This window comes from Diabrotica undecimpunctata, chromosome 4 (assembly GCF_040954645.1).
Source record: "Diabrotica undecimpunctata isolate CICGRU chromosome 4, icDiaUnde3, whole genome shotgun sequence".
NCBI lineage: Eukaryota > Metazoa > Arthropoda > Insecta > Coleoptera > Chrysomelidae > Diabrotica > Diabrotica undecimpunctata.
This window is the reverse complement of record NC_092806.1, coordinates 135388759-135404440: the sequence shown is the minus strand read 5'-3', so window position 1 is coordinate 135404440 and position 15682 is coordinate 135388759. Positions and strand designations below refer to the sequence as shown.

Below are 15682 nucleotides of genomic sequence, written 5' to 3'. Positions count from 1 at the left end.
AAACGTGTCAATTGTAGGTTGCGGATATGCGCTTGGTCAACCTGTACCGCCTTTTGTGCCTTTTAAAGCCCAAAAGTTTAAACCCGAATCACAGTATAAAGAGGTTGGAACCTCTTTATACTGTACCCGAATGGTCTGATCACTTGCCCTCTGCCCTCTCGAAGCATTTGTTTTATGGCTTGACCATTTCTCTTCATTTAGAAACCATTAATTTATTCTGAAAGTTGAGAAAGCTAACCGCATCGACATTAATTTATTTTTTCTTCCTAGCAACACGCCACACGAGTTGCAAATTAGGGATAAATCAGTGTTTAAATGCTTTGAAGAGCTACAGTTTTTAACAACAAAACCTGGCAAGGTAATTACCAAAATTAGGTTTGGAGAAATTTTTACTCCAGTTTGGCTAAAAACAATGACACTATCAAACAGTATCTCCGGTTTTGCAGCTACCGGTGTTTATTGTTTAGACCAGATGCTGTAGCTGAAGCTTTTGCACAAAGTTTGTTCACCTTCAGAGAAGAAGACCAAGCAAACCGCAGGAGCTGCCAAGATTTATTAGATGTCGTTAGAAGTTCTAGCAAATCGATTAAAACCACAGATAAAAACGAAGCGAGTACAAGCGGATCAAGTGCCAGAGAAAACGTATAACAAAAAAAGAAGCGTTTACTGTCTCAAGTAGCGAATCATTATTCGATTTTAGTCTTGACGATGACTCACTTGACGATGTCTCTAGAGAACATGAACCTATGAAAAGATCTAAGAGGAGCAGCAGCTCAGAAGATGACAGTCCACTAATTGAATTAAAATATAACAGAAAGGCAATACGGTTACAAAAGAAACAATAAAATATATTCCGGGGTCTAATCAAGTAACAACTTCTGACTCAAAATGCTTCACCAGTTCTTTGAAAGATACAGAATTGCTGATTGCACTGAAAATTCATTACTCATCGTAAAGAGAAAGCCAGCTTTAAACATTAAAGCCCAGTAAGTTACCAAAGATTTGTTCGCACCAATACCAAAATTGAATAATCCAATAAAGTTGCCAAAAAAGCAACGAGCAGTACAACAAAGAAATTAAGGGAAGAAGAATCGTGGTATTGTTTCGTTTGTAACAACTGCAGTAAAGACATGCGCTTGTGCATAGTGTGCTATCGATATGTTCACGAGGCCTGTGGAGGACTGGCTAAAGATGACAAAGTAAAGTTTACTTTGTCTCAACATTCTTAAGTTATATTTTCATGTTTGTTACGTTTATACTGCTTAATTGCCTTTATTTAAAAAAAAAATGTGTTACTTTTAACTGTAATTTAGCAGTACCTACCTAATATTGACATAAGTGGCAATAATAGGAGAGCTGTAATCCTAATAATTGCCACTCGCAACGTCAATAAAAAAACTATTCTTTAATTTAGTTTGTTTAGTTTTTTGGTGCAATTGAAATATATTGTTAAAAACAATACATTTCTTTACTACTACCTAAATTTGTTTTCATTTATTAATAAAAGTGTAGGTTTTATTTACAACGAAACGTTAGGGTGGCAATAGTTCACCTATAGGTTTACATTTGAACTTATTTCAATTTCAGTTCTATTTAATTTATTTTTATTCTTTTTTCTCAATACAATATGGTTTACACACATTTGTTAACATAAAAAAATCGACAAGTTTATCACATTATTGACATTTTGTACATTTATAGATTAAGTATATACAGGATGAGTCATAACTATTGGGACATAGACTAAGGACAGGTTATTTGGACCAAAATATGGCTATTGGGCCAAATATGCCTTAATAAAATGTTGCTGAGAAAAAAGATACAGGGTGTTAAAGTCAATTTTTGTTTTTCGTTTTTTGCTAATATTTTCCCTGTATATTTATAAATTGCTATAAAAATTGGCACAGAGGCATAATCTTAGACAAGAAATAGTATTTTATTTACAATTTTACGTTTTGTCATAGAGGGCGCCACGTGGATCATTCCTAATGATCAAATTGAGTCTAAACTTTTTCTGATGAAACTTTTTAGTAATTTTTATTAGAAAATATGACGTAAACATCATTTTTATGTAAAATTGGTACTCTGGTTTAAACATGATAATTTCAACCGTTTTCGATAAAAACGCAGTCGAACTGCTTAGAGTCTTAAAAAAGGATTTCAAATATTATTTCATTTATGAAAAGTATGCTTTGAACTGTCAGATAATTGTTGTTGGTAAATGTCATTTGTTCAGAGTAAATTATTTTTGATGTGACAGTGTAGTGTAATGTTGCATTTTTTAAAAGTAATCATTACTTTTTTTTATTGAAATGCCTCGTCACAATCATTTTACTAATGAAGAAATGCGAGATGTGATTTGCGTATACCTACAAAAAAGAAGGTATACAATGTTATACGTAAACAGAAGACAACCAAATCACAAAACTTTTGCAAGATTATATCGTAGTTTAGGTGAAACTAGGTCATTTCACACTAAAAATCGGGGTGGTCGACCGAAACAAATCACACCTAATCAAGCAGGTGAACTTTTGGTTCGAGTAGATGAAAATCCTGAAATAAGTTCACGACATCTATCAGCAGCAACAGGAGTAAGTCAGTCGTCTATTGTTAGAATTCTAAAAAAAGAGAACCTCCATCCTTATCACTTCACTCCTGTTCAAAATTTACTTCCAACAGATCTTCCACGACGGTTACAGTTTTGCCAACGTATTCTGAATAAACATCGCAATGACAGGCACTTTATTAAGAATATTATGTTCACCGACGAAGCAACTTTTACCAGACGAGGGGTTTTTAATTGGCCAAATAGTCATTATTGGGAAGAAGAAAACCCGCATGCTATTAAAGCTAGACATTTTTAGCATGAGTTTAAATTGAATATTTGGTGTGGCATTATAGGCGACCAACTACTAGGGCCTTATGTTCTTCCTCCGAATTTAAATGGAGATTCTTATTTATTCTTTTTGGAAAATACTCTTAGTGATATTTTAGATGATCTGTCACTGGATTTAAGAAGAAAAATGTGGTTTATGCAGGATGGAGCGACACCTCATTTTTCATTAGCTGTTAGAAATCATCTTAATGACGTATTTCCTCAACGATGGATTGGCAGAGGCAGTGATTTTCAATGGCCACCAAGAAGTCCTGAGTACAACCCGCTAGATTTTTATTTTTGGGGACATATGAAGTCCTTAGTTTATGCCAATGAAATTAATACACGAGACGAACTTTGGAGATACATTCAAAATGCAGCTAATCTTATAAGGGGACAGAATAATATTTTTTTAACGTCCGAAAATCCTTTATAAAAAGAATTAGAAAAGGCATAGAAATCGGAGGAGACTATGTAGAACATTTAGTTTGAGTTTTTGTAAGTTCTTTTAAGTTAAAGTGTGTTTAGTTTTGATTTATCGTCAAAACGGAAACCTTACGTTAGTTACAACTTTGTTTATTAGTTTGGTATTTGATAGTGAAATTGTAAATAAAATACTATTTCTTGTCTAAGATTATGCCTCTGTGCCAATTTTGATAGCAATTTATAAATATACAGGGAAACTATTAGCAAAAAACGAAAAACAAAAATTAACTTTAACACCCTGTATCTTTTTTCTCAGCAACATTTTATTAAGGCACATTTGGCCCAATAGCCATATTTTGGTCCAAATAACCTGTCCTTAGTCTATGTCCCAATAGTTATTTAAATCGCATTTCTTCATTAGTAAAATGATTGTGACGAGGCATTTCAATCAAACAATCATCTGAACAAATGACATTTACCAACAACAATTATCTGACAGTCCAAAGCATACTTTTCATAAATGAAATAATATTTGAAATCATTTTTAAGACTCTAAGCAGTTCGACTGCGTTTTTATCGAAAACGGTTGAAATTATCATGTTAAAACCAGAGTACCAATTTTACGTAAAAATGATGTTTACGTCATATTTTCTAATAAAAATTACTAAAAAGTTTCATCAGAAAAAGTTTAGACTCAATTTGATCATTAGGAATGATCCACGTGGCGCCCTCTATGACAAAACGTTAAATTGTAAATAAAATACTATTTCTTGTCTAAGATTATGCCTCTGTGCCAATTTTGATAGCAATTTATAAATATACAGGGAAACTATTAGCAAAAAACGAAAAACAAAAATTAACTTTAACACCCTGTATCTTTTTTCTCAGCAACATTTTATTAGGGCACATTTGGCCCAATAGCCATATTTTGGTCCAAATAACCTGTCCTTAGTCTATGTCCCAATAGTTATTTAAATCGCATTTCTTCATTAGTAAAATGATTGTGACGAGGCATTTCAATCAAACAATCATCTGAACAAATGACATTTACCAACAACAATTATCTGACAGTCCAAAGCATACTTTTCATAAATGAAATAATATTTGAAATCATTTTTAAGACTCTAAGCAGTTCGACTGCGTTTTTATCGAAAACGGTTGAAATTATCATGTTAAAACCAGAGTACCAATTTTACGTAAAAATGATGTTTACGTCATATTTTCTAATAAAAATTACTAAAAAGTTTCATCAGAAAAAGTTTAGACTCAATTTGATCATTAGGAATGATCCACGTGGCGCCCTCTATGACAAAACGTTAAATTGTAAATAAAATACTATTTCTTGTCTAAGATTATGCCTTTGTGCCAATTTTGATAGCAATTTATAAATATACAGGGAAAGTATTAGCAAAAAACGGAAAACAAAAATTAACTTTAACACCCTGTATCTTTTTTCTCAGCAACATTTTATTAAGGCATATTTGGCCCAATAGCCCTATTTTGGTCCAAATAACCTGTCCTTAGTCTATGTCCCAATAGTTATGACTCACCCTGTATTTAATTTAAACCTTGTACTTACACATTTACTTACTTCGTTTCATTTATTTTTTTATTTTTGGTCAAAATATATTAAATTGAATGTAAAATAAATTACCAATCATTATTATCGCACCTAGTTCACATGAATTAAATTGTATTTTCATCTTACAAAATAATATTAATAATTCCATGTGATTGTAATGTTGGTTGCATACACGTGAAAGAACATTTTTAGGTTTAAATAAGAATACTTTAACAAAATACTTTTTTAATAGAATTAATTAGTAAATAATAAAATATATGCTTTTCCAAGTGATATAGCATATATTTCTATAAGAATTTAATCACACTCTACTCATAAAACTGTTTTTAATTGTTTTTATTGTCAGTTATAAAGAACGATAAGAAAATACCTATATGCAAAGTGAAATATTCCATGAAATCAACTCATGAAAATTATTACAAAGGAAAATTTTGACCAAAGGGATATAAGGTTAATTTCAACTTTGTATTATAACCAGCAAGCCGTAGTAAAACTCCGAGAATATCTTAAGTTGACACAGTCACTAATGGAGGGCGGTGAAAAAAATGGGGAAAAAAGTAGAAACAACTGTCAAAGAAAGAAAACTTCAATATCTGTGGCACATAATGCATGGTGAAAGATACAGCATATTTCGATTTATCACAAGAAAAAATAGTGACCAAAGGAATATCGGGAAAAGACCTATCCTGCCTTAGAAAGTCAACCTTCGCAGCGAAAATGGTACCTGAAGAATAAGTCGTTAAACTAGAGTTTAAACAAAATATCTAGTTCGATATTTTCTTCTTCTTTGGTCTTTTCTGAGTCTTTTTTTGGAATCGATATACCATCATTTGTATCTATCAATATACCTTGTCTTAAATTATATTATACTGTGAGCATATTATTAATAAATATCTATATTTTATAAATAATATTCGCTTACTGTATAAACAAGTAAGGGTCTACAATTCTTTACTCCATATGATACAGTGGATGATTGCAAGAACTAGTGGGGGAACATTTAAAATTTTCCTATTTTGTCTATTTTTCTAATTTATCTAAAATCATTTACACAAAACAGTGCTTCATGCTTTTGTTTCTCAAAGCGGCTTCAAAGCCGCATTATGTATATCAAAACCCACTGGAGTTAGTACTTAACATGTTCCTTTAACCCTCTAGTACACGCGCGGATTACATAATTATAATATCGTATTTTGTATTCGACGGTTAATGTAACTTTTCTGCGTGAAAAAGAGTAACAAATATGTATTTTTTTTGTTTTAGTTATCAGCAATGTCCCGACGAAAAAAAGCAAGAGTCGGCGACTCTAATTTTAAAAAAATGCTGATGGAATGGAATAATGAAATAGAGAACGAACAGGAGCCGAATATAGATGGTTCTGACGAAGCGCGACGACAGCTGCTCAGATGACTATAATGTTGAGCAATATGTATCTGATGATGTTCTAGAACAAGAATGTACCATGTCTGAACAAGAATATGAACAAGACTGTGATAAAGAGGTTCAAGAGGAAGAAGATTAAGAAAAAATAATTTCAAATTACTATATTGGCAAAGACAAAAAACGAACTCGAGTAAGATGTGTCCTGCTTCTACTTCAAGAACTCGTGCAACAAATATTGTTTTGAAGTTATCAGGACCAATAAGAGAAGCTAGAAACGCAAAAACACAGTTTGAATGCTTCAACTACATGCTAGATGATAATATCGTCAAAAAAATTACGCGTTGTACCAACATCTATATTGAGAAGGTAAGAGCAAATTTCCAACGCTACAGAGATACTGAAATGACCGATGTCGAAGAAATTTGGGGACTTATTGATATGCTCTTTTTAGGAGGTGTTCTAAAATCTGGAAGACTAAATGTTTTGCAAATATGGGATAATAAGAAACGTACTGGTGTTGAAGCTATTTACTTGACAATGTCTTTAAATCGTTTTCGATTTCTACTGAGATGTTTGAGGTTTGACGACTTTAATTCTAGACAACAAAGGAGAGAGCTGGATAAACTTGCTCCTATACGAGACATTTTTGGGCTTTTGATTGAAAATTTTTAAAAAAATTTTACACCTTCAGATTATTTAATAGTTGACAAGCAATTACTTGCTTTTAGAGAAAAATATCAATTCCGTCAATACATCCCCAGTAAACCATACAAATATGGTATAAAAATATTTGCGTTAGTAGATAACAAATATGCATATACCTATAATATGAAGATTTACTGTGGAACACAACCAACCGATCCTTTTGAAACTGATTGGAGTAGCACAGAGGTTTTTAAAAGAATGGTTAAACCCATAGAAGGAACGGGCAGAAATGTAACCATGAATAACTAGTTTACCAGTATACCTTCGGCCACGGACTTGCATTAAAAGCGATTAACTATTATTGTTACAATTCGTAAGAATAAGAGGGAGCTACCACAAGAATTTATAAAGTCTAAAAACAGGGACATACATTCTTCACTATTCAGATTCCTCCAAGAAAAATGTACCTTGGTAACGTACGTTCCAAAAAAAAATAAGGTCGTATTAGCTGTTTTAACCATGCACCATGATGACAGTATTGATCCTGAAACAGAAAACAAGAACAAACCCGAAATGATATCGGATTACAACAAAACAAAATTCAGTGTGGATCTGGTTGACCAGTTGGGTGCACAATATAAGGCTAATAATGTCACTGCATCACTCCCAAGAAGCACTTTTCTTCTGGACATTTCGTTTGAGTTAATAAAAAAACTTATATTAAAGCGACTGGACAACACTCACACATTAACAGAAATAAGAGAAAAAATTAAATTTCTTTTAAAAATAAATAATGAAACTCCTAAAGAAGTTCCGACTCGATCTTCGGTCCTTGGGCGTTGTCATATTTGTGGACGAGCAAGGAATAGAGCACAAGAAAATGGTGCAGCAGCTGTGATCAGTGGACTTGCTCAGGACATTTAAAGCAAATATGTGTACATTGTGCTGAGATAAAACAGAACATGCAGTCTGAATCATATTAAGATGTTATATAGAACCTAGTTTGGTTTGTAACCTTTGGTTATAGGTAACTTTGATTTATAGCATTTGTTTTTTAATTTTCATTGTTTTTTTATTTTTTTTTTTTAATTTAATGTACATTTTACTTATAAAATAAAGCCAATTATAAATTGCAGTGGTATTATTAAAACCTCATTAAAACAATAATACTATTTTCAAATAATATTGCTTTTCCAGAGCTCCAGTACGTATGGATTACTAATGTAATCCACGCGTGTAGTCACGTAAGAAAATAGAACGCGTGTACTGAAGGGTTTAGGATTTTGTGTTTAAATTTCTAAGACAACCAAAATATTTCTAAAAAATAAAATTTATTATCGTTTCTTTAAATTTGCTAGTGGTATAGAATTGTAAATTTTTTAATAAATATTGTTGAAAAACGCTGAATATCTTTAATATTAACTCTTATTTAAATACTTACATTTTCTTAGATCCGGAAGTGTTGAAGCTATAGTCTGTAAATCAAATACTAACTTTTTTCTAGCTTGTTGGTAATCCCTGATATCTTTTTTCAGTACCGTTGTTTCGACATATTCCATTTGATCTAGAAGCCGCAACCTTTGACGTATATTGGATAGTAGCAAAGTATCGCGCTTACATTTGAAATCGTTGAGGAGGTTAAGCATATTTTCTTTCTTTTCATCGTCAAAATCTCTTGCGAGATGACAATCGGTTCCATTCTAAAATTGAAAATATAATACCTACAATGAGTTTTTACAAAAAATAACAAATATTTTTTCTCTTTTCTTCGATTAATTGCCATTTAATTCAATTTAGAGTACCTATCTTTCAGATTCCGTTGTCAGACATCAATATACAGTATTTCATTAGTTGGTTTTTCTGGATGCTGATCACTTATTTGTCAAAAGATCCTCTTTGGTTATTATTTATGATTAATTCTCATTATATGTAAGGATCAGTTTAGCTTTAGTTTTTTTTTCAATTTTGTTAATCGACAATATTATTTTGTTAATATAATTTTTATAGGCAGTCCAACAAAAAATTAAACAAAAAAGAGTAATGATCATCTTTGTATTTGAAAAAAAATAGCAACTCGAGGACTAGGTATATTTAATCTCATGATAATGTTTTTCTTTGTACTTTATTAATTACAAGTATAGGAACAGCTGTATATCTGTCAAAACATACCCGAGAGCAGACATATATTCTGATCATGTACCAGTTGTAGGTAATTTCAAAGTCAGAATGAAGCAGGTTACAAGTAAGTCGATGAAGAAGTATGATGTTAGAAAAGTGAAAGATTCCAATGTTCAACTGAAGTTGAGTGAAAATCTTAATGCAAAGGTGCTAAAATGCAGAAATACAGGAACTATAGAGGAAAGTCTGACCACTATACAAGAAACAGTGAGAGAAATAAAAGAACATCTGAAGAAAGATACAGAGAAACGGAAATCGTGGATGATCGATGAAATACTTGAACTTATGAATCAGAGAGAATAAAAACAAAGATAATCTCCAAGAATATAAGAGAATACATACCACCGTCAAAAAAGATAAGAGAAGCCAAAGAGAGACAAGAAAGAGAACAATGTCAAGAAATAAAGAAGGATCAGGCAATCTTGCCATAACCAAAGTAGATAAAAAGAAAGTATGGGAAGTATACTTAAAAGAAACTTTTTCACGACCTTAGAACAATACAAGAACCCACTATTGAAGAAAATTCAGGACCCGAAATCCTACCAGAAGAAATAACGGCAGCCGTAAGACAAATGAAGAATGGAAAGGCACCGGGACTTGATGAAATTCCTGCAAAACTGTTCAAGCTATTAGATGCAGAATAAATAAAAATAATAACTGAAATATTTAATGGAATATACAAGGCAGGAAAAATACCAGTAGAGTTGCTCAAATCAGAGTTCGTACCATTGCCCAAAAAACCAGGAGCAAACGTTTGTGAAGACTATAGGACCATAAGCCTAATGAACTATCTGTTGAATATGTTTTTAAAAATCATCCACAAAAGAATTTACCGGAAATGCGAGGAACAAATTGCGCTCAATCAGTTTGGATTTATGAACGCCTTTGGTACAAGGGAAGCTTTATTTAGCGTGCAGATATTGTTTCAGAAATGTAGAGGTGTCAGCTGTGATGTTTTAGCATGCCTGCTTGACTACAAGAAGGCTTTCGATAGAGTCAGGCATCAGCAAATGATGGAAGTGCTAAAGAGGACAGAGACTTCAAAATAATAGCTAAGCTGTATTGGAATCAATCAGCGGTGCTTCGAATACATGGAGAACATACAGATCAGGTCAAAATCTTAAGGATAGTGAGACAGAAGTGCATAATTTCACCACTGATATTCAATCTGTACTCGGAGCACATTTTTGAAGAGGCTCTAAAAGACATTGATGAAGGCATCTCAATAAATGAAGTCAAACTCAATAACCTGCGGTATGCAGATGATACAATAGTATTTTCCAACACCATGGAAGGACTGCAAAACTGAATGAGTAAAATAACGGAAATAACAACTAAAACATATAGACTGGATATAAAAACCAGCAAAACCAAGCTAATGATCATCAGCAAGGAAAACAACTGGAGCAAATCTGTATGTGAACCAAATGAGAATTGAACGTGTCTCACAGTACATACAACTTTAATCAATGAGTCGTGTGACAATATCCAAGAGATTGGATGTCGCATCAGAAAGGCAAAAAGTGCATTCTTGACTATGAGCTCTGTGTTCAAGAGCTCAAATGTTACGTGTACTCAGTGCTTATGTACGGAGTAGAAACGTAGAGTCAAATAAAATTATGAATAACCCTCGGGATGTATCTCGACAGGCTACAAAACGACTGTGATGTCGAAATCCACCTTGGCGTCTTGCTAAACAGCTTTCTGATGACTACTTCCACGTCGATGGCAGATAGTTGAAATTGTTTAATGGGAACTCTCCTGGCCACCTACGTGACTTGATAGATCCAACAAAAATGAACAACGGTTTTGATCTCTCTAGCCATATATGGAAAAAACCCTAGAATTCGTACCGGACACGGTATATGTTCAGAAAATCTATGTAAGTGGCAAAAACTGTGCAACTGTGAAGCTGCAAGCCAATTCATTCGTCATCTAATCGAGGAATACCAGAGACATGGTATAAGAACAGACATAGAAAACATGGAAAAACGATTATCCAAGGAAAGTTGGAACGCCGAAGATAACGGAGAAGATCGCCAACAAGATTAATTCACCAAATGACAGGAAAATGCGAAAGACCTTAAATGCATGAGTTAAAAGAAATAATATAATTAGAGAGAGAGAGACAGAGAGAGAGAGATCTTTGGAGATGGACAATAAACAAACAACATCACGATGACCACTACACTCAGGGTGTCAGGACTGAAGAGAGAGATTGCCTTTTGCTGCATTGTATTGTTCCACCAAATTACCGCGGCATGAGTACTTATGCGTCTAATAATGATTATATAATATGTTTAATAGGTTTCAAACCTTATGTTCTGCCACAAAGCCTAACATAGAGCTCTTGTTGTTTTAGTGGGTATATTTGTGAGCTACTCAACCCACGTAAATTTCCTATCATGGATAACTTTGCGATACTTGACCTCTTCCGAGAATGATAGTGTTGTTTCATTTTGTGGCCGAGGTTAAATGGTATATATCCACCTCTTAATAAATAAAACAAATGTTGTTTGTTTTATTAGGATTTTCTGAAAAGTTTTTTTGTTTTTTTTACTTTACCTTCAAAACTAAGTATTTAGTAGGTATAAATCCTCTTGTATGCGTTCAGTAATAATAATGCCCTAGTTTATTTCCTACTACTGTAGCTAGAGGTGATAGGACTCCTCCTTGAAGCCTATATTTTACTGATCTCATAGCAATCGTAACGTCTATGATAGTCATAAATTAATGAATTTTTAAAGTGCATTGGAAAATAGCAGCAGTGACATAAACATAATAAAATGAAAGATGAGTTTAAAACTAATATAATTGTAGATATAACGGCTTGTTGCTTAAAGTCCATGGTTGTAATAGGCATAATTCGTAGATAGTTTGTCAGGAATTTTTTTGTTGGACTAGGAACAGATAAATCGAAAATAAAAAGTGAAACTGGAACAAACCATGAAGTGGAAATATCCAGGAGTGGCTAGTATACCTGTTGAATACAAAGCACGTGGTGTTCGTGTGTATTAAGGTATAAAAAAATTGCTTATTACAAGCTTAAATTTTTATTTTAAGAAGATCTTTTCGGAATTAAATCATTCCATCATCAGTTAACTAAAAGAGAGAGTAAAAATACCAATATTAAAAAACACAAGTTAAAATTTAAATATATAGAAATAACACTTTGGTTTTTTACTACTTACATAAAAAGTTGTTAAAAAACATTGTATGGCCACTTAAAAAAACTTTCGAAGGACATCCGTATTAAAATATCATCCTCATGGTTTTATCAAGGTAAATGCAATAGACTTAACTTATTGATTATTAAAACTGAAGATGGGGGCATCTTACATGATACAGGGGGTCATGTAAGATGCCCCCATCTTCAGTTTTAATAATCAATAAGTTAAGTCTATTGCATTTACCTTGATAAAACCATGAGGATGATATTTTAATACGGATGTCCTTCGAAAGTTTTTTTAAGTGGCCATACAATGTTTTTTAACAACTTTTTATGTAAGTAGTAAAAAACCAAAGTGTTATTTCTATATATTTAAATTTTAACTTGTGTTTTTTAATATTGGTATTTTTACTCTCTCTTTTAGTTAACTGATGATGGAATGATTTAATTCCGAAAAGATCTTCTTAAAATAAAAATTTAAGCTTGTAATAAGCAATTTTTTTATACCTTAATACACACGAACACCACGTGCTTTGAAATCGAAAATAGTTAGATATAAAAAGTAGACAGAGATTTTAAAGAAGATGGACTGATAATATTAGAATATACAGTACTAAATAAAGAAAGACTAGAATACTCACATGTTCTGGCGGAACAACTACATGTGATCCACGAATATTACTGGGAACATTAATAATAATCTGTTTCGAGGCATCAATAGATCCACTAGGTATAATAATACTGGCAAACTCGTCTGTGCATGACATTGTCTATACGGCACGTTGAATTTTTACGAACAAAAATTTTGAACACAAAACTAAAAGTGTGACAAAACGAAAACGTCAAAAGTGAAGTTAACGTAATATATTATGTTTACTAGAATATGACACAGTGTACCTACTGGATAAAAACAGTTAAGATACTTACATTTATTTTAATAGATTAACCTGCAGCTTCAAGAATATATTTTTTATTGGTTAGCTTATCTTTTTCGACTAGTTCTTACAATATATACTGTTGCAATTAGTATTTAACACCAAATTTTTGGTTTTTGATGATAAATATTATCTACAAATATTTGGGACACCTATGGATTCCTCAATCTCTCCCATCCTAGTTAATTTTGTACTGGATGATTTAGTATCTGGCCGTTTGCGTCTTTTAGATTTCCAAATCCCTTTTATTAAGCGGTATGTTGATGACCTATTACTAGCCTTACCTCCAGACAAGATACAGGCCACCTTGTCTTTGTTCAATGAGTTTAATCCTCACTTACAGTTCACTGTTGAACTTGAGGACCCCATCACCAATAGTATTCCCTTCTGTGACATGCGTGTCATTAGAATGGGAGACAACACCTTAACCACAAATTGGTATAGAAAACCAATGGCCTGTAATAGGTTTCTCAACTACCACTCTTGTCATGCTTTTAAATACAAATTAAACCTTATTAAAGCTTTAAGCTGCAGGCTGTATAGGCTAACACACCCGGTTAATCGAATTGAATCCCTTCAACTACTCAGAAACATATTGATTGAGAATTCCTACCCATCTTCCCTCATTAACAAATACCTTTATTTACAAAGCTATGGTTCCTCATTTAATGACATACCATGGTGACCAACTTAGAATAATATCAAATAATACCATGAATAACACTGTTCTGCCTACTACTGTACTTGGGGCTCCAACTACCCATTACTCCTCTCTACCTTATTTCCCTCAAGTTACTGAAAAACTTATTAAACTGTACAAACATAATAATACTGTACAAACATAACAATATACCTGTTAAAATTGCAGTTAAGAATGCCAAGACTGCCAGAAACTTATTTTCTAAAACTAAAACACCCTTGTCCCTTCTTTACAAGTCAATGTCATCTATCATATACCTTGTTCTGAGTGTGACTCGTGCTACATCGGTCAGACAGGGAGATCACTGCGAGGGCGTGACACACCGTAGTGATATTAACTTATCTAAGCATACTTATGCTCTTGCTCAACATGCTCTTAACACTTAATCACAAGGTTGACTTTAATGAAGTTAAGATTCTTGGCAACGAACGCAATCTCGTAAAAAGGCAGTTTTTGGAAATGTGTTTAATACTTAAACACCCTAACGCTCTGAATAAGAGAACTGACATTAGTAACTTGAGCCAAATCTATCATGCATTAATATTGCAGAATTAGGCTTAACGGTTTTTTACTTTAAAATTGCCCCCTAAGGTGTGTGTTTACATCAATTTTCATTATTTAAATAAATTCAAATAAAATAAAATAACATTTTCTTACTTTACTTCACTTAATAAAGATTGATATTCAACTAATATTTTATTGATTAATTTATCAAGTATATATATATATATATATATATATATATATATATATATATATATATATATATATATATATATATATATATATATATATATATATATATATATTGTTATGATATGTAAAATCGAGAAATATATTGGTTTGTTTAAAAATATTTCAAAGTTCAAAAACATTAAAATAATTCAGATAAGTAGGATAATATCCAACAAACATTTCTAAGAAGGAGAGTTATTAAATTCTTGGATTACCTGTACTAAACAAAATGTAAGCTATACATAAATTATTTCTTTGTTATACTTGAGTGACCCGCATATTTTTAAGTGAAATCCATAGACAATTGAAACGGGTTTTCCAAAATACATTAATGCAGTGATTAGAGACAAATAGAAGAGATTTTAGAAAGAGGTTTTTGTTAGTTTTTAAGAATTATAGAAAATATTATTTGTAAATAAGTTTTAGGAAATTTTATAATTATAGGTAAAAATTTGTTTGTTATCGAAATGAAAAAATGGGGGAATTGTGACGAGTTTTGATTGGCGGAGATTGAAAAAGGTGGGATAAGTATGTAGGAAAAAGTTTAGCGAGATTGAGGAGAGAGAAAGGAGGATCAGTTGGTTTTCCAAATCTGTAAGACGAACAGTGATTGTTCTCTGGCGGTTCCTGAGAAGTAGCAAGCAGTAGTGTTGAATGTTAGTGAGTTTTTGTGGAGTTAGTGTATCTGACAGAAGCTGGAGCAGCAAAATATTGTAAGTCATATTACCCTACTTATATTCCAAGAGTCACTGTTCAGGCCAACGAGAGATTCAGTTCATCGTAAAGAGAAGATATTCCAAGAGTCATTTTTCACTCGGGCCAACGAGAGATTCAGTTTATCGAGAGGAGAAAGGCTATCATAATTTGAATGATTGTTGCTTTTGAAGGAGATCATTAAGGACGATATACTTGCAACAATCTGTTGTAAGATTGCTGATTACATAGGGAGCGGTTGAGAGGAGATAATATAGTCTACAAGGAACAAGGATTTGGACCACTCATCATCAGAGAGAGATATTTTTGTTTTCTGCAGTTTTTTCTTTTATTGATAACA

General features: G+C 32.4%; 1 protein-coding gene across 1 annotated transcript in view; it reads right to left on the bottom strand.

Moving 5' to 3' along the window:
• The window catches only part of LOC140440087 (xylulose kinase-like), an 85354-nt gene extending 72240 nt beyond the window's left edge, over positions 1-13114 (bottom strand). Inside the window, exons 1-2 of the mRNA XM_072530356.1 lie at positions 12900-13114; positions 8353-8611 (exon numbers count right to left, since the gene is read on the bottom strand). Coding sequence (XP_072386457.1) covers positions 8353-8611; positions 12900-13025 — 385 coding nt within the window. The 5' untranslated portion in view covers positions 13026-13114. The remainder of the gene's footprint in view (positions 1-8352; positions 8612-12899) is intronic.
• Positions 13115-15682: the final 2568 nt, after the last annotated feature.